General features: G+C 43.4%; 1 protein-coding gene across 9 annotated transcripts in view; it reads right to left on the reverse strand.

Moving 5' to 3' along the window:
• Positions 1-19,752, reverse strand: part of SLC4A7 (solute carrier family 4 member 7) — a 142,106-nt gene that overhangs the window by 65,092 nt on the left and 57,262 nt on the right. For 4 of the 9 annotated variants that reach the window (XM_014057075.2, XM_087712883.1, XM_087712886.1 and 1 more), the window contains exons 4-7: positions 12,251-12,389; positions 11,600-11,760; positions 10,492-10,680; positions 8,819-9,157 (exon numbers count right to left, since the gene is read on the reverse strand). In XM_014057075.2, the coding sequence (XP_013912550.2) occupies positions 8,819-9,157; positions 10,492-10,680; positions 11,600-11,760; positions 12,251-12,389 (828 nt within the window). Of the gene's footprint in view, positions 1-8,818; positions 9,158-10,491; positions 10,681-11,599; positions 11,761-12,250; positions 12,390-19,752 lie in introns of those variants that run through there. The other 5 variants (XM_087712888.1, XM_087712889.1, XM_087712885.1 and 2 more) reach the window with 4 other exon arrangements.

Genomic DNA, 19,752 nt, shown 5'->3' on the forward strand with positions numbered 1-19,752 from the left:
AAATGAGACAGTGAAGATCTTGTGGGACTTTCGAATACAGACGGATTGTCATTTGGAACACAACATGCCAGATATCATGGCTGTTAAGGGCCGAAGCATGTAGTTTATTGATATCGCTGTACCAGGAGATGCCAGAGTCAAAGAAAAAGAACTGGAAAAAAATCATGGAATATCTCAACCTGGCCATCGAAACTACATGGCTATGGATGAAACATATAACAGTGATACCCACTGTCATTGGAGCACTTGGTACCATGTCCAAGAATTTTACGAAGTACATCAAGAAATTGCAGCTTCCTGCAATAATACCAGCAGAACTGCAAAAAAACTGCGCTACTTGGAACAACATACATTTTAAGAAGATACTTGGTAGTTTTGACCCCCCTCCGACCTGCAAATCACCCAGACACAGGCTTGGCTGTTTGCCACTCTTTAATCACGGATTTATCAACTCCTTTGGCTGAAGGCCGAGACAAGACTCACATGCAAAAATTAGTTGGCAGCAACCCAAAATCCAACAGGCACAGATACAAGACAGAGTATTCCAATACTGTTTCAAATGGTTGTGTCCTGCAAATGACCCCTCCCAACTTCTTCACTTATATACTCTCTTGGGAGGGGCCAAGCCACAACCACCTGGGCTTAATTATCGACTTTGAGTCTGCCTCCACAACTGCTGCTTCCGTTTCTCCGCCCTTCTTTGTCTTAGGAACAAACTGCCTTGAATCCTCCCCACTGCTCCATGCCTCAGGTGCCTCTTGGTGGCCAACCAACCTCTCTGGTCCCTGCTCTGAGTCTGAACCCTGCCCATGGTCCTCCACATCTTTCCCAGCAGACTCATATGGTTTCTCGCTATCTGAATCCATCAGCAGCTCAACCGTCCTGCTGGGCTACAACAATATCGCTCACTGCAAGGCTCTTGCCCTGGGTCTGATGCTCAGGGTGCGGCCTCGAGGGATAACGGGCCTGGTAGGCCTGCAAGAAAGCAGGGGCATGCACATCCATTGCATCGGCCCAAGTCCCCCCGTCCGACCCATCGTCCTTCCATTCCACTAAGTACTGGAATCGTCCCTTTAGCCAACCCGAGTCCCGAATCCAGGCCACTTCGGGTGTTAGTTGCTTCTCCACCTCATGCGCTGATGGCTGGGGTGGAGACAGTTGGCGGAGAGGATAAGCCGACCACTCAGGTATCAGGAGCAAATGATGGAACACCGGGTGCACTCGCTTCGAGCATGGCAGGGTCAGGCGATAGGCCACTGGGTTGATGACGGTCTTCACCAGGAACAGCTCAAGATACCAGTAGTCCAACTTATTAGCTGGCTGATAGGATGGAAGATGCCACATGGACAGCCACACGTGATCCCCCACAGCCAACTCCAGCACCTCATGCTGAGACTTATCTGCCACCCTCTTGTAGTCTTCCTTAGCTCGCTTCAGATAGTGGCGCACCACTTGGTGGACTGCCTGGAGCTCTGAGAGGAAGTCATGTGTTGCAGGGACCAGGGACTCGACTGGGGTAAGAGGGAAAAAGCAAGGGTGATACTCGATGTTAGCCATGAAGGGCATCGTCCAAGTGGAGGTATGCTACATGTTTTTAAACGCAAACTCCACCACAGCCAGGTACTCCGCCCAGTTGTTCTGCTGCTGATTCACGAAACAGCACAGGTACTGTGCCAAGATCCAAATAACCTTCTCCATCCCTCCATCGGTTTCAGGATGGTGCACCAAGGACAAACAAACCTGGATGTCCAGAGCCTCCATCAGCCCTTTCCAGAATTGGGCCATGAATTGCATCCCACAGTCCAACACGACCCGATTGGGTAGGCCGTGTGTAGCCAGAAAACGTGCTGGATGACTATGCGGATGCTGGCATGGGCTATCGGCAATCTCTGACATGGGATGAAATGTACCATCTTTGTGAGTATGTCCACCACCACAAGGACCGTGGTAAACCCCGAAGACGGAGGCAGTTCTGTCAGAAAGTCCATGGACATGGCTCCCCAGGGTCTGTCCGGGATCAGCAATGGCTGAAGCAGGCCTGGAGGACCTCCTGTCACTGACTTGCCTGCCGACACTGTACACAAGAGGTGACGTACATCTGTACATTGTGTCGCAAGCGGGGCCACCAGAAAGTACGGGAGACCAGGTTCAAAGTCTTGAAAAGGCCAAAATGTCCCGCCACCAGATTGTCATGACACTGGGAGAGAATAAGTCACCAGAGGGGCTCCGTGGGCACATAGAGCCAGTCCCAGTATCTCAAGAGTTCATTGTTGAAGGTCCATGGGGAGGCGAGCCCTACCTCTGCCCTCCATTGCTCCACCCATTCATTGCACCACTGCACACCCCATATCCGAGACCATAAGTCCATGGGCTCATGAACTGCAGTGAAGGATTTGACAGGCAAAACTGTCCGGGGTGGAAGCAAATCTGCAGTGTCAGAGTACTCCAGTTTCAGGGACAGGGCATCCACCCTTTGGTTTTGTGCACTCGGGATGTAGGTCACTCTGAAGTTGAACCAGGCAAAGAACAGAGACCACCAGATCTGGCGCTGGTTCAACTTGCACGCCATTGTCAGGAACTCTAGATTCCTATGGTCCATCCGGTCCTCGACTTGATGGCTGGCCCCCGCCAGTTGATGCCTCCAGGCCTCAAATTCCACCTTAATGGCCAGTAACTCCTTCTCCCAGATGGTGTAATTGCACTTGGAAGGACTGCATTTCCATGAGAAGAAAGTGCAAGGGAAACAGGTACCATCAGGGGCGTGAGTCTGCAGTAACACCGCGCCCAACCTGAGGAGTCGCTGGACATCCTTCACTCACCGAGGAAGTTTCCAACTGCGCAATGTCTCTACCTTGCCCGGCTCCATAGCAATTCCTTCAGGGGAGATACGGTGCCCCAGGAACTCAATGGTAGCCTGCCAGAACTGACACTTCTTCTGTTTTGCGAACAAACAATGCTCCCGGAGTCGTTGCAGGACCAGGTGTAGGTGCTGCAGATGATCCTTCCGAGAAGTCGAGTAAATCAAAATGTCATCACGTAAATGACAACAAACTGATCCAAGAGGTCCTGGAAGATATTGTTAATAAAGTGCTGGAAAACTGCTGGGACATTGGTTAATCCGAACGGTATGACTGTGTACTCAAAATGTCCATACTGGGTGCCGAAGGCCGTCTTCCATTCGTTCCCCATCCGGACTCGGACCAAGTTATAAATGCCACGGAAGTCCAGTTTCGTGAACACCATGGCCTCCTGGAGCCGCTCCAACAACTCAGGAATCAGGGGCAGTGGGTAATGGTTGTGCACTGTGATGGCACTCAAGTGACAATAATCGCAATGGTTTCAGATCCCCGGTCTTCTTTTTGATGAGCAAGACCGGGGCAGACACACAAGGGCCAGATAAAACCCCGGGCGAGGTTCTTGTCCAGAAAGTCCCGCAATGCGGCCAACTCCGGCTTGGACATGGAGTACAGATGACCCACAAGGAGTTTTGCGTCCAGTACCAAGTCAATGGGGCAGTCATAAGGCCGATGCGGCAGCATTCTACTCGTGAAGACATCTGCAAACTTCGCTAAGTCCAGCGGCAAGGAGACCCTGGACAAACTGAGCACCTGGCCTGCATAGACGTGATGGGTGTGGTCGACACATTTTAGGGACGGGAACATCACCAGGTTCTGGGCCCAATAATCTGAGGGTCATGCACCCGCAGCGAAGCCAAGCCCAGGACCATGGGGAAATGCAGGCCCGAAGCAATGTAAAACTGGATGGCCTCCTCGTGTTCCCCGAGGACCAGGCACAAGGGCTGTGTGGTGGCCTTCATAGGCCCAGACAGAAGCACCTGGCCGTCAATGGTCTCAACCAGCATCGGTGGATCCACTGGACACAGAGGGACAGCATACTTGGTCACAAATGCCATGTCCATAAAATTTGTGGTAGCCCTGGAATTGACCAGGGCATAGGCCGGAATCCCCAGCAGACTATCAGACAAGAGAATGCGTGCTGCCAAGATCAAGTGTTGGGGAGGCCGCCGATCCCTGTCTCTGTGTGCACCCGACCTAAGGTCTCCCTCAGATCGGGCTCCTCCTGTTTCCTGACAAGTTGTTCTGTAGCTGAGGGGAGGTCCCAGACCTCGCAGCCCCCCTACTCTTCTTGGGGCAAACCGTGGCCATGTGTCCAGGATCCCTGCAATAGAAGCACAACCCCCCTGCATGCCGTCTGTCCACCTCAGAGCATGACAAGCAGGGTTTGGTGGCACCCAAATTCATGGGCTCCTCCCATGGAGCTAGGGTCTCCTGCAGGATTGGCACTCCCCTGGTCTCCTGGGATGCACGGCAAGGCCCCCATCTCTGCAACCGGGCATCTATCCAGAGGCACAGGATCAGCACATTGAATGTCGGTGACCTGTCCACCCGCACCAGCTCATCCTGCAGGTCGTCCGGCAGCCCATCTTGAAAGGTGTCCATGAGGGCTGCCTCATTCCAGGCCAAATCTTGGCTAAGGAGCCAAAATTCGCTGACATAATCCTGCAAGGAGCCCCAGGCCTGCTGCTGTGTCTTGAGCAGTCTGGTGGCTGTTTCCTCCTTAATGGGGTCCTCATACATGAGTCTGAGGTACTCACAAAACCCTCTGAAATTGTCCAGCAAAGGGCTAGCCTGGGACAACAAAGGAGTAGCCCAACAAGCTGCGGAGTCTGAGAGCAAGCTGATAATGAATCCTACCTTAGCCCGGTCAGTGGGAAAGTCCTCCACTCTCAGACTGATAAAAAGCTCGCATTGTCCCAAGAAAGCTGGAAACATGGCTTGGGTGCCATCAAACTTGTCAGGCATGGCAACTGGACATTTCCTCTGAGGCTGGGGGGGGGGGGAGAATAACAGGCCTTTGAAGTTGAGCTATCTGGCCAGCCAGCAAAGCCAGCTGCTGTGCTAATTGAGCGTTTTCAGCACGGAGCTGATCCATGATGGCTCAATGTAACTTTCGTTTGGTATGGGGCAGGACGCAAACTGTTCTGACACCCCCCCTCCGACCTGCAAATCACCCAAAGACAGGCTTGGCTGTTAGCCACTCTTTAATCACGGATTTATCAACTTCTTTGGCTGAAGGCCCAGACAAGACTCACATGCAAAAATTAGTTGGCAGCAATCCAAAATCCAATAGGCACAGTTACAAGACAGACAGAGTATTCCAATACTATTTCAAATGGTTGTGTCCTGCAAATGATCCCTCCCAACTTCTTCACTTATATACTCTCTTGGGAGGGGCCAAGCCACAACCACCTGGGCTTAATTATCATCTCTGAGTCTGCCTCCGCAGCTGCTGCTTCTGTTTCTCCGCACTTCTTTGTCTTGCATCAGGAACAAACTGCCTGGAATCCTCTCCACTGCTCCATGCCTCAGGCGCCTCCTGATGGCCAACCAGCCTCTCTGGTCCCTGCTCTGAGTCTGAACCCTGCCCAGGGTCCTCCACATCTTCCCTGACAGACTCATATGGTTCCTCGCTATCTGAGTCCATCAGCAGCTCAACCGGATCCTGCTGGGCCACAACACTTGGTGGATACCTAGGATGCTGGTATCAACCATTAGACCCAGTCAATGATATTTGTGATTCAATTTAAAGCGTTCAGTTGACTGAGTTTCATGTTTAATGGCTGAGTTTCATGTTTAATGAATAAAGTATATAATAATAAATTAATAATAATTAATAAATCTGTAAGGGACATACTTTTCCATACATTAATAGAAACCTCTAAGCCCAAATGAATGTGAAACATTAAATATCTCAAATTATAGAACTCATTCAAGATAAAAACGAAAAAGAAAAAAAGAAAATAAATTGTTCCCTTGTCATCTTAACATGCTTGAAAGTCTATTAACAAATAAATAGCAAGTCCAAAATCAAACTTCAAGTACATATACAAACCTTAAATCACACTTTATAAAGCATATAGGAAATGTGAAAGAGATGCACTTAAAGCGATATAATTTGTAATCAAGTCTCCCTATCAATTCCTGATGCATGGGATTGGCAGGTTTTAACCATGATGTAATTAGTACTTGTCATGCAGCAACCAAGTATCCTAGTGCAAACATACACAAATGCGTCTCTGTAAACATCATCATAAAGGTAAAAGTTTCCTCTGTCCAGTTGTATCTGACTTTAGGAGCTGGTACTCATTTCCATTTCATATGCGGAAGCCAGCACTGTTCAAAGACACTTCTATGCTCATGTGACCATCATGACTATATGCCAAGGTGCATACAATACTGTTACCTTCCCACCAAAATTATACATATTTAGCTACCCGATCTGCATGCTTTTAAACTGCTAAGTTGGCAGGAGGCAGAGAGACCAGCTTATAAAGAATGGTTGGAGGCTTAAAGATCTTTCACTGAGATAAAACAAATAAAGTAAGGCCCCAAAGGTGCTTTTTCAGGAGGCAACTGAACTTTCCTGTTTTTTTTTTCTTTTGAAGATGTTTTGCTTCTCTTTTCTTCAAAAGAAAAAAACAGGAAAGTTCAGTTGCCTCCTGAAAAAGCACTTTTGGGATAACCATGACCTGGATGAGTGAGAATCTCTACAGAATTTTAAATAAAGTGAGGAAAATATTCAGTAGAAATATGATCAGTTTTCATCTATTATTCCTTGTTTGACCTTCAGGTACTTTGGAAAATAGGTTGACCCCTTCCATTCTGCGACAGCCTCTCAAATATTGGAACACTTCTATCATGTCTCTTCTGATATTTGTGTTCACTACACTAGCTATGCCCAGTTCATATAACCATTTTTCATGTTTTAGCCTCCAGTCCCCAATCATATTTGTTGCTCTTCTGTGCACTCTTTCTTACCATGATTGAATCTCTCTTAATGCAATTTAGGATTGCATTGGCTTTTTTGGCTGCCACTACACACTGTTAGCTCATATTTAATTGGTTGTCCACTAAGACTTCAACTTCCCTCTCATAGTTACTGCTATTAAGGCTAATTTCTCCCAATCTATATGCGTACTTTTGGTTTTTCTTTCCTAATTCTTTACTTTTCTCAACACTGAATTTCATTTTATTAGTTAGGACCCAGTGTTTAAGTCTGTCAAGATCCATCTGGCTCTTGGGTCTATCATCTAGGATGCCGGCTATTCCTGCCAGCTTACTATCATCTTCAAAGTTGATAAGTTCCCCTTCTATTTCCTCATTTCAGTAATTTAGGAAGATATTGAAGAGTACTGGAACTAAGACAGAACCTTGTGATACCCCACGGCTTACCTCCCTCCATGCAGACATAGTATCGTTAAGGACTACTCATTGAGTACGGTTTGTCAGCCAGTTACAAATCCATCTGATGCTGATGCTATCCAATTTTTTCTAGCTTACAAAGAAGTAGGCTCTAGTCTACCTTGTTGAACGCCCTGCTGAAGTCTACGTATACTATGTTCATAGTATTTCACTGGTCTACTAATTTAGTCATTATGTCAAAGAATGAAGTAAGATTAGCTTGGCATGATCTATTTTTAACAAACCTGTGCTAACTTCTAGTTATTACTTTACTCATTTCTAGATGTTCACAGATCTGTTTTTTTTTAATCGTTTCCAGATTATCTTTTCTAATAACCCTAGGAAGGTTCATTATAATTTCAAGCAGCTGCCAAGCAACTGGCCATAGGTCAATATCTATGCATGCATGTATAAGTATGTTAAAGACTGGAAAAATAATTCAGTATCAATTAAAGACAACACTGATTGTAGATATGTAAAAATCTATTTTTGGTTGAAATATAATTGCAATATAATTATTATGAAAGCGCATATCCTAAAAAGCTTCTGCTCAAAAAATATACAAACTGTTTCCTGTTTTTAGCAATTTTAAGCAACTTATAATACTTCATTATTCCCACATGATTTTTATAGTCTAATTATAATCATGATAACAAGGACAGTGTTCATCTTTCAAAGCTACTCTGAAGGCTTCTTTAGCTAAAGGATAAAATGTTTTATATAACTAAGCAAATGAAGAAAAGGGTAACTTGAAACTGAATCAATGATTATGGTTAGATAGTCACATTTTAGCCAGAGTATTATTCTCTGGGACTAACAAATATCTATGTATGAAAAGAACAGGATATCCAAGAAAGAAGTATCATGCAAGAATTGTCCATACCATATTCATACTACAAGAGTTGTCTCATAATACAATTTATTTTTGGAGCCTAAGTAGACTTGCTGGATTCGCTTTCTATTTAAATATCTCTTTAATTGTTGTATCACATAGTATAAAATATTCTGTATTCCCATTCAGTCTCATGTAATGGGCAAAGTAGCATTAATAATTACTAGTGTTCTACTGTAATCTTGAAATTAAGTAGAAATTTCACAACAGAGATCATGATATTTGGATTCTTAGTGTACCTTCCCTATGGGAATTAGGAGTTTTGAAAATGAGGAAAAGGCCACCATTTTTAGTTTACAAATGTATAACTTATCCCCCCTACATACACACTCAAACACCTTTTTTATCTTTTAAAGCAGAAGCACTTGCTGAATGAATTCATTTTGTTAAGAAACAAAAAAGTATGGAGAAATGTTCACACATGTAATTGCTTTCAATGTATTAATATTTATGTTAATATTAAGGATAACATATTTTATCTATTTCAAAATACCAAATAAAGTTCTCAGAGAAAATATCACACAAAAATAATAAGGCATGCAAACAAATAGCAGACTGATGTACAATTTATGGGTGCTAAAGCTGTGTGATTAAAATTTTCGCAGTGGGAGTGATTCAGCTGCAGAAAGCACCACACATGGATAATTTGAGTTCAAATAGTTGCCTGGTGTTATGTCACTATTTTCCTCTGTCCTCTTCTTGCCTTCATGAGCTTCTAAATCTTCCTCGGGTGGATGAATTACTACTTTAGGAATATCATCATTAGAAGGAGACACCTGATGCTCGGTTGGCTGGAAATTTGTGGCTCCCTTAGAATCACACCTAGGAGTGGAAGGTGGAGTGCTTTGTGGGGTAGGCAAAGGGGTTGTACTCCTTGAGGTTGTTGGAGATCCAGGAAGTAGGTAATTGAGAAGAAGGGACAAACGATTCTCTCCTCTCAGGGAAATATTTGAGGCAGAGAGACCTGCTCGTAAAGAATGGCGGGAGGCTGAAAGGCCTTCCCCTGAGATAAAACAAATAAAGTGAGGAAAACATTCAGCAGAAACATAACATCATATCATCTGATACTATAAAAGATTTTAAAGGCATAATTTCATAGGTGAGATAAGCAAAATATTGAGTGCTAAGCAGAATTTTAGATGTTAAAAAAGTCAGCATACAGCACAATGAACATTTAAAAGTCATATATAGATATGTATATAAATTGTGATTAATTCAGTTCACAGCTTTGAAGAAAATATCAACACTATAAACCATTCACAGGGTTGATAGATTTATGAATGATATTAATTGTCCCCCGAATCACTGAATATTAATAGTTTTTACAGCCCTAAACAGAATGCTATGCTTATAATAGAAATATATTTTGAATATGCAATAAAATATTAAGATTCTTTCTTAATGCAAGTTACAGAAAATATACAGTGAACAAAAACATGCATGTCTATATGAATCTTTACCACAACTATAAAAATACATTTGACAGTTCCAGGTAGATGTAACCGCACAATAGAATCAAGGATAAATACTTAAATGAGCATCTTTTAAAAACCTGCATTTATTATTAGTTTCTAACTATAATGAAACATTCACTGGAAAGCTGTTCAATTTCTGGTTAGCAATTTAGATCTTTAGACAGCTCACACCAAATTAAGTAATCTAAAAAAATTAAATTGTTCAAAAGCCAACTAAGTTGCAGCAATCAGAATAAAAAATTCAGATAACACGATTAAAATGAAAATTACCTGAAAAGATGTCAGACTTCCAGAATATAAAAAAATTAGTCCAATTGTGACAGGAAGGAGCAATCAGGGAATAAAGAGCACAAAACCTGTGTATCTTATAATATTATATTTCTATAATAAATCATATATCTGAGATATATAATATTCACAATTGCAAAATCAGGATATCTTTTAAGGCAAAAAACACCCCCCCCCAAAAAAAAATTACTCTTTAATTATTACTAAAGGAAAGCTAACATCTGTCATTAACAAAAAAAAACATGATTTTACTGAAAATGATGACAGGAAGATGCAGAAACTAAGGAAAGATAGACAACACATATGTAACAAAATATCCACCACTTTTCTTTTACATATTTCATGCTTTAGGGTACTAGAAAGACAAAATTATGAGTTCAATGATGCAATAATTGCCCTAAATGTTCCAAGTTCAAAAGATATAAATATAATTTTATTTTCTGCACAATTGTTCTTACAATTATTTTTTGCTGGGAATGAATTCTAATCTTATTTTTGCATGTGCTGACTTTTCTCACATCTCTGCATTATATTATTAAACCATAAAACAACTGGATGCCACAACTTATCTCACCATTTTTTTCAAGCAAGAGAGGGTCAGAATGTTTCTTGCCTATATCTGCAAAGGATCGGACGAGGGGAATCCGATTACTAAACTTTTTTTCATTCTGATGATGATGTCTTTTCAGAAGGGCTTCTCTGACATTTTCTCTCATTGATTCATTAAGGTGGCCAGAAGCTATCATGTTATCCAATACCATATCTACAAAGGAAAAAATGAAATTTAAAATAAATATGAAAGATTGATATATCTGAGAAACATCTTCAAGCCTTGGATATGTAGGAAATGTTTAAAAGAATAGTGTTAAAATGTTTGGGACTAAATCATACCAAAAATGGAGTATGCTTATGATTCTCTGTATTATTCAACTGAGATTTTAGTAGACATTGATTTTATTTAGGATATTTGTTGTGTTTTGGTATTTTCATGGAGGAAAAGAATAAAGGAAAAAAATCCTACATAATTCAACAATGCAACAACTACCACTGGTGGCTGCTTGCCAAAAGTTATTTTCCTCATTTAGCAGCTATTCACAAAAAAATAATAATAATCAACTCCATTCCTATTCTAGAAAAGCTTTTTCTAGCCTCAGTACCCTCTAGATGTTTAGCATTTAATTCCCAGAATTTTCAGCAACAGTTAAACCACTTCAAGATTTAATCCACCCATCTGGAACATTTCCAAAACCAGCTACTTTGGACCATAATATTTGGTGTAAACCTAAAAATATTAGTTTGCTGATGGTCTGTTGCAATTATAATGGAGCTTGAACATCACTAAAGGAATGAGAGTGCTAGGCTAAAAAATTATGATTTGAAAAAATGAAAGTTTCTATTCTAAATCAAGCAGAATTAAATAATATCCTTCTCACTGCTTCCAATGAAAAAAGCTATCTCTAAAGCCATGAAAAAGGTGGTAAAATACAAAAAGCTCACTTAATTTATACCTTGTTGGGCTGCATCAACAGGATTTCGAAATATGATTGCAATATTGTCAATAAAAATTAGAGCATAAAATTCCTGTAATTTTTTTTGCAAACATAAGACACAAATGTATTTTAATTAATTTACAAAACATATAAAACACATTAAAATAAAATCTTAAGCAAAATTTATGTGACCTGCTATTTCATCCAGTGAATTGGCTCTCATATCTAACATGACCGTTCCATTTAAAATGCAACTTCTCAATTCAAACAGACTATGAAGAGACAGAGTAGCCACATAAGGTTTGCTCCACCGCTCACCACCATCTTCAACATCTTCTTCAAATTTTAGCCATCTGCAATATATATGTGTGTATATATATATATATATGTATAACGAACATGTATAGTAAAAAAAGTCTTAGTTTTTTAAATACAAACATTGTGTTCAGTTTATCTTAAATTAAAGTTCTTTCAATTGTCTCTGTTTCTTAAATCTCTATTTGATCCTTACTTTCCCAGGTATCCTATACAATTTAGTAACTTGTTTTTAAAGAGACTTGGAATTAGTATCTGTCTATGCAAAATGAAAGTCTAGACTTCAATGGGACCATGTGTAGGATTCTACTTTTATTTTAGCTTACTTTTTCAATGTTGCAAAAAGACAATGATTTTTACAAAAATGAGAAAAAAAATCAACTTAGACAAAGCAGTAATATCAACGGCTAGAAGAAATATACTTAAGGGTTTTGAAACTTCAGTTACTTAATGGCCTTCAAATATTCAAAGTATGCCATTTCTCTTAATTTATTATTATGAAGCAAAAGGAATTATCTTCCAAGTTACCTGGCAGTTTCTTTCCATTCATATTCTTCCCCTTCTTTAAAATAAAGTTCATCCATTTCAGTAAAAAGATCATGTGGAATGTGTTCTTCATCATCATCCTCTGTACCAAGGATAAATTGCACTCTCTGGGATGGTGTGTCTTGATGAAAATTGAATTTGAGACACTTATTCAGTAAATATCTACATTCTTATCCATATCAACACATTACCAATCATAAATGTATTTGTGAAAGAACAGGATAGAAAAAAGCAAATAAAAAACTATATTGTCCCTATAAAACTATCATTAATAGTATTATTAGATGTTTAGTTCCTCAAATCTCAATATAATTGTAAGTAATAATGACTATATATTATAAAAAACTAATTAAAAATTAAATTCAAGACAGGTTCAGTTCATGGATTTGTTTCCCCAATTAGGTGACCTTAAGAATAGAAATTGCTAATGCAAATAGACATACTTATACTTAAAAACTTCATATTTATGAACTGTGTGGAAATTATGTTTTAGGCACAAACACTTCCCAGATTTGCTCACACTAAACCAAATAATAATTTGATGGCAAATGAGACATATGACTGTAAAATTTCCTTTTTTGTCTATACTGTTATTACTTTCTTTTATCATAAACCACACTTGGTTGGCATAGCTAAAAGAATGAATTGAATCAGTACATTTTACAAGTTTATTTGCAAATGTTAAAGGCAAAAATAGACAACACTGCAATGTTATATTCATCCAACTTATTAAAAGTTTGACAAAGTACAAAATAACAGTAAAGTCTACTAGTCTTAACTAGTACTGTGTGAACTAGACATAAACCACTACTAACAGTACAAGGATAAAAATTAAAACTTATTATTATGTTTAAAAAATGAATAAGAATCATATTTAAGAAACTATATTTAAATCATTTAAAAATAGAATGAACATTTGTAAATGATAATCATTTCCCGTGTTTTTATACATAAGGAAAAGGATTTCAAAGTACTGAATTGTAGCTAAAAGCACTGGTATTTTAATATATTAATAAATCAATAGCATGAAAATAAAGTGTTAGATACTAGCTACAGTTATAATGGTTTCCACTAAGGTCCTCTGTTTCAGCGGGAACAGAGGTTTAATCTCATTGGTCGAAGGGTCTGACAGCTCCCTCTAAAAGGGCTGCTGTCAGACTCAACTTTCACTGGATTGTACATACTTGTTCTGTTACAATAAAGAGCTGTTGTTGCCTTTAGCCTGAGTTTGCCTTTCCATTACCTGATCTAACACTGGCGACGAAGGTGGGATTGGAAGGCAAGTAGGTGAACCAAAAAGAGTGTAGCAATCCAGCAAGAAAATCCACCCCGGAGCTCAGCATGGCTTCGAGCAGCCATTTTTCAGCAATGAGGACCCAGATTGTTGGGGGCAATATGCTGACTCTCTGTAAACCGCTTAGAGAGGGCTGAAAGCCCTATGAAGCGGTATATAAGTCTACTGCTATTGCTATTATTGCTATATGACCCAGTCACCAAGCACTGGGACTCGTATATGCTGAGGTTCGACTGCTTCCTCAAAGCCAATGATCTCATGGACCTTTCTGAAAGCTGCAAGAAGAACATGTTCCTGTGGACAGGAAGTGTTCGAAACTGCCAAAGACCTATCTGAGCCAATACCGCTACAATCGGTCGCTTGGTCTGTGCTCCAACAGACACTGAGGACTCACTATGCTCCCAAGCCGTCTAAGCACGTCCGTCAGCACGAATTTAATATTCGCAATCAGTACAATGTGGAATTGGCTAAGTGGGAAAAACTTTGGATACTTAATCAGAAACTAATAATGGCTATGGTGTATAAAGAAAATATTTATAAGATGTTCTACAGATGGCACCTCCCCCCAGCACAGCTCTCCAAAATGTTTAAAAATCTGGCCCCAAATTCTTGGAAGTGTAAAAAAACACCAGGCACTTTTTATCATATGTGGTGGACGTGCAATGTGGCAAAAAATATTGGAAAATGATTCAATCATGGTTAGAACAAATGATGGGAGACCAAATCTTGTTTAAACCAGAATTTTTTCTCCTATGTATAATACCAGAGGGGTTTAAGAAAGATACACTTTATTTAAATATACATGTACTAATTGTGGCATGCATAAGTTATGCACAATATTGGAAAAAAGAAAATACACCATCAGAGCTAGATATAATCAGAAAAGTGTTGGCCTGTGCGGAAGCAGATAGGCTCACTCTTGAACTTAAAAATAAAGGGGAATCAGAATATTTTGAAGTCTCTAACAGATTTTATAACTGGTATAAGACAAGGTGACAAGACTAGAACAAACTGTATATATTGTGATTGGACAGAAGGATAGACAATGTATTAAGTAGGCTAATTGTTAATAGTTGAGACTAGCTGTATATAATGTGAATGTATGGTCACTTCAATGTTGCAGTACTGCATTGTTTTTAATGTAAAAATAATACAAATATATTGGAAGAATATTCTCAACCAGAAGGAAGGAGAATCGATCGAGTATGTTGTGGCACTACGAAAGGCCACAATGTACTGCGAGTTCTGAGACCTAGACTAACTTATTCTTCACCGCATCATATGCGGTGTGCAGGACATTAATTTACAGAGGAGGTTACTTGCCGAATCTAACCTCAGTCTACAAATTGCCTTGGACAAAGCCAGGGCATCAAAATCGGCCGTCACGTCAACAGAAACCCTGCAGCACCAAAACACTCCACAAGAGTGGAGCACTCCACACGAAAGAACACACATGTACATCGCGAGGCTGCAGAAGCTGAGAGCTCAGTAGATGAAGAAGATGACAGCTGCTGCATGCACAGTAGTCGCACCAAGCCAGCGGGCAAATTCGAACAGCGTTTCCCGCCTTGCGCAAGCTGCGGAGGAGACCATGCCAGATCATCTTGCCATTTCTGTGACGCTATCTGCCAATGCTGCAAGCAGAAGGGGCACATCGCCAAGGTTTGCAGAAGCAAGCACCCCACGATGACCTGGCAGCCAAGAAGCTGACCCAAATGCCAGCAGAGGCCCAACCAAGGGCCACGGCAGAAGCCACCACAGCGCTCAGTGGGTGACACCAGAGTCACCTACCACTCTTCAATTGGCAAGTCCACACTAGGTGGCCAAAAAAGCTGAAGGTCACAGTCCTCATTGAGGCCTCTCCACGCGAGATGGAGATAGACACGGGTTCATCACTGACCATCATGCTATCGTCTACACTCAAGCGGGCTATCCCTAGCCTGAAGAAGCAGCACCTACACATCCCTGCCATCCACTTTCACGATTACCAGGGGAACCAAGTCTCCATTGTGGGTCAGGGTGCAGGGTTGCACCTTCCGGGTGCAATTCAAGAGCTACAGCTGCCACTGACGATGGTCAGTGGCAACCTGCAGAGCCTCCTGGGGCTTGATTGGTTCGAAGCCCTGGGCCTAGAAGTGACCGGTATCAACGCCTTGAAAGACGAAAGTGCCAAAGCAATTTTTAAGGAGTTCTGGGATGTCTTTGGCACCGGTCTGGGTAAGTATGTGGGGACTCCCAATTTATTTTAATTTGGACCCCAACATAGTCCCCATAAGGCTAAAACCCAGGAGAGTACTTTTCGTTCTCCGCCTAAAATCGATCTGGAAATTGACAAGTTCGTAGGCTAGGGAATCCTGGAGCTGGTTGATCATGCACGCTGGGAGACCCCTATAGTGACACTTGTCAAATCTGATGGGTCTGTCCACATCTGCGAGGACTACAAATGCACAATCAATAAAGCGTTACAACAAAGCGCTTACCCTGTACCCATTGTACAGCATTGATTACATTCTTTAGGCCCCGGCAAAGTATTCACTAAATTGAACATGGTGTAGGCATATCAACAATTGCCTGTTGATGACGCTATGGAGGAGGCCCAAACCATTGTCATGCACAGGGGTACATTCAAATGTCACCGCCTGCAATTTGGAGTTAGTATCGCCCCTGGACTGTTCCAAAACATCATGGAAGAACTTTTGCAGGGGATTCCAGGAGTCATCCCCTATTTTGACGACATCTTGGTATTGGCTGCAAATGAGATGCAACTTTTCAAACATTTGTGAACTGTTTTGACCAGAATTTGAGACAAAGGCCTCCATCTCAATCAAACCAAGCTGCAGGGGTTCCTCGGGCTCCTTATTTTCTACAATGTCTTTCTTAAACAGAAAGCCACTGTTGCTGAGACCTTACATCATCTCCTGGCAAAGAATGCAAAATGGTCCTGCGGCAGAGTCGAGGCAGCCGCATTTGTCGTGATAAAAAGACTTCTGTCAGTAGACACGTTCCTGGTGCAGTACGGGCAGATCCTGCCACTGGTCTTGACTTGTAACACTTCACAGTTTGACATCAGAGCCGTCCTCAGCCACCACATGCCCAATAGCTCCCATAGCCTATTACTCAAGGACCTTGTCCACTGCTGAGCAGAACTACAGCCAGCTGGACTGTGAGGCTTTGGCTGCAGTGCCCGGTGTAAAAAGGTTCCATGAGTACCTCTACGGCCATGATTTTGAACTAATTACGGATCACAAAAAGCTTTTGGGTTTGCTGGCTGGGGACCGACCTACCCCTGTGTCATTATCGCCACAGTTGACCAGATGGATCATTTTCCTAGCAGCCTATGCCTATCGTCTCATCCACCGACCTGCCTCCACTTTAGGGCATGCTGACGCCTTGAGTTGCTGCCCGCTGCCAGAACTTCTTACAGACCCTACCCCCGAGACACCAGTCCTCCTGATTGACTGCTTAAAGACTGGTCCTGTCTCTTCTAGTGACGTTGCTCGCCACTCTGCAAAGGACTCCACCATCAAACAAATTTTGAACTGGGTGTGGAGGGAGTTGTCCAAGGGGCCTGTTGGGCCTGATTTCAAAATGTACTATTGTAAGAGAGATGAATTGTTTGTTGTTAATGGCTGTTTGCTGGGGGGGGGGGAATCGGGTCATTGTTCCACCCAAACTGTGCATTGCAGTATTAGAGGCTTTACACGTAGGGCATCCTGGAATTGTCAGGATGAAGTCTTTGGCCAGGAGTTACATGTGGTGGCCTAACATGGACAGGGAGATCCAAGAATGGATAGCTACCTGCACACCGTGCCAGGAGTCCAGACCAGCTCCCCCCGAGGCGCCAGCTAAGGAGTGGGAGCGACCTCAAGCACCGTGGTCTAAGGTGCACATTGATTTTGCTGGCCCAGTTCATGGCCAGACATTCCTTGTAGTTGTGGATGCCTACTCAAAATGGCTAGAGGTAGTCCTGATGACCTCCACTATGACAGAAGTGGTCATCAAGATACTACAGAGACTTTTCCCCACACACAGATTGCCCGATGTCCTGGTCTCTGACAATGGGCCCCAATTCATGTCCATGCAATTTGAGACCTTCTTAGCAGCACAGGGAATAAGACATGCCCTGGTCGCGCCATTCCATCTGGCCTCCAATGGTCAGGGGGAGAGAATGATGAGATCTGCAAAAGAGGCCCTATCTAGGATAGGCCCAGGAGATTGACCATTATCTGCTAATTCAACACATCACGCCAAGTGCCACTACAGGGAGAAGCCCTTCAGAGCTTCTCATGGGTCACTGGCTAAGGTCTCACTTAGATCGGCTACACCCAAACTATTCTGCCCCATCGACCCCTGACTCCACAAGCAAATTTCAGAATTTTAGCATAGGGGATTCAGTTTACGCCCACAACTACGACAGAGGAACTCTGTGGATTCCTGTCACAGTGATAGGCATCACCGGGCCTCTCTCTTATCTCATAGAGATCGAGGACGGTTGGAATTGGAGAAGGCATGTTGACCAACTCTGTGGCCATCTCTCCAATTCCACTCTTAGGCAGCCAGAAGTAACTCCTGCAGGAGTTAGCCAAAGCCCTACTCAAAAGGAGCACGGAGTCACTCCTTCCACAGCCAACTCAAACCCAAAGTCACTGGGATTCTTAGTTTCTTGTATTGCAGGCCCGCAGCGAGTTCGAAGGAACCGGCTCTAGAAGCTCCAGCTGCGTCCTGTGAAAGGTTCCAGGAGCTTCCACCAAGCGAAACTGTGAAGCAAAAATGTCCGTCCGATCTGTCGGAAGAACATCCTCCAACTGAACTGTGCAGTTCTGGCAGAGCTACCAAAAAGCCCATCTACCTGCATGACTACGTTACTAGTAGTCACATTACCAGTAGTCACCAGTAGCTCCGCAGTGAAGATGCCACCGCCACCCCCACTGGCTCTTCCCGCCCGGACATCCGCCGCCCAGGAGCTGCCCGAAACCTTCCTGCCCACCACTGGCTGCACCGCAGCTGACTCGCCCCGGGTGGGCTGGAAGGCTTTGGGTGTCCGGGTGGGAAGAGCCGCGAGCGGATGGCGGTGGGATCACGGCCCAGGAGCCGCCAGAAGCCTTCCTGCCCACCACTGGCTGCACCGCAGCTGACTTGCCCCGGGCGGGCTGGAAGGCTTTGGCCGTCCGGGCGGGAAGAGCCGCGAGCGGATAGCAATAGCAGTAGACTTATATACCGCTTCATAGGCCTTTCAGGCCTCTCTAAGCGGTTTACAGAGAGTCAGCATATTGCCCCAACAATCTGGGTCCTCATTTTACCCACCTCGGAAGGATGGAAGGCTGAGTCAACCCTGAGCCGGTGAGATTTGAACCGCTGAACTGCTGATCTAGCAGTAGCCTGCAGTGCTGCATTTAACCACTGCGCCACCTTGGCTCATGGCAGTGGGATCGCCGCCTGGGAGCCACCAGAAGCCTTCCTGCCCAACACCTACTCTCCCGGAATTGTTTTGATGAGCGCGGGGCGACTGACGGCAGTTTGCGCCAGCTGTGCCCGCTCAAACTATCGTTAGTTGCCCTGTGTTATAATCTGGCCACCTTAAGCTTCACCCCACTGATTAAAATAATTTCTTTCCCCCCGCCTGAGCTCTGATGCGGGCGAAAGAAAAGTGCTTTATTCCCCCCCATCTCTGATGCAGGCGAAAGAAAAGTGCTTTCTCCCCCCCCCCCCAGCTCTGATGCGGGCGAAAGAAAAGAAAATTCTGCACATGTGCAGGATTCGGATGGCTGCCTGGCTTCTTGTTCCACAGAAGCCAGTGATAAAAATAGAAGATCTCGAGAGCCTCCGGAGTCCATTTACATCTTCAACAAAGCCTCCTGGAGGGGCTTGGTCCCGGAAATCGTATGAGGGCCGGCATTTATTTGGTAGCTGCCCGTGGTCATCTCCCCGAGTAGCGGAACTGCGGCGGCCTGGATCAGCGATTTGCAGCGTGGAGAAGATGGCGGCGCCGCGCTGCTGAACGCAGCGATTTGCAAATCTCTGGCGCTCCCTCCTCCCTGCTTGCTTGACTGATCCGAGTGGTGCGGTGAGCTTGGGGACTCAGTTTTATTGTGATCTAAGAAGGTGGGGGTCGTCAGAGACTTTGTTGGAGACCGTGGGAGTGGCGGATCGGATGGCTGGCTGTGCTTGCCACCGCCGTAGCCGCCACGGA

This window comes from Thamnophis sirtalis, unplaced genomic scaffold (assembly GCF_051295495.1).
Source record: "Thamnophis sirtalis isolate CommonGarterSnake01/CBP01778 unplaced genomic scaffold, rThaSir2_p1.2 scaffold_4, whole genome shotgun sequence".
In the NCBI taxonomy this organism is placed as follows: domain Eukaryota; kingdom Metazoa; phylum Chordata; class Lepidosauria; order Squamata; family Natricidae; genus Thamnophis; species Thamnophis sirtalis.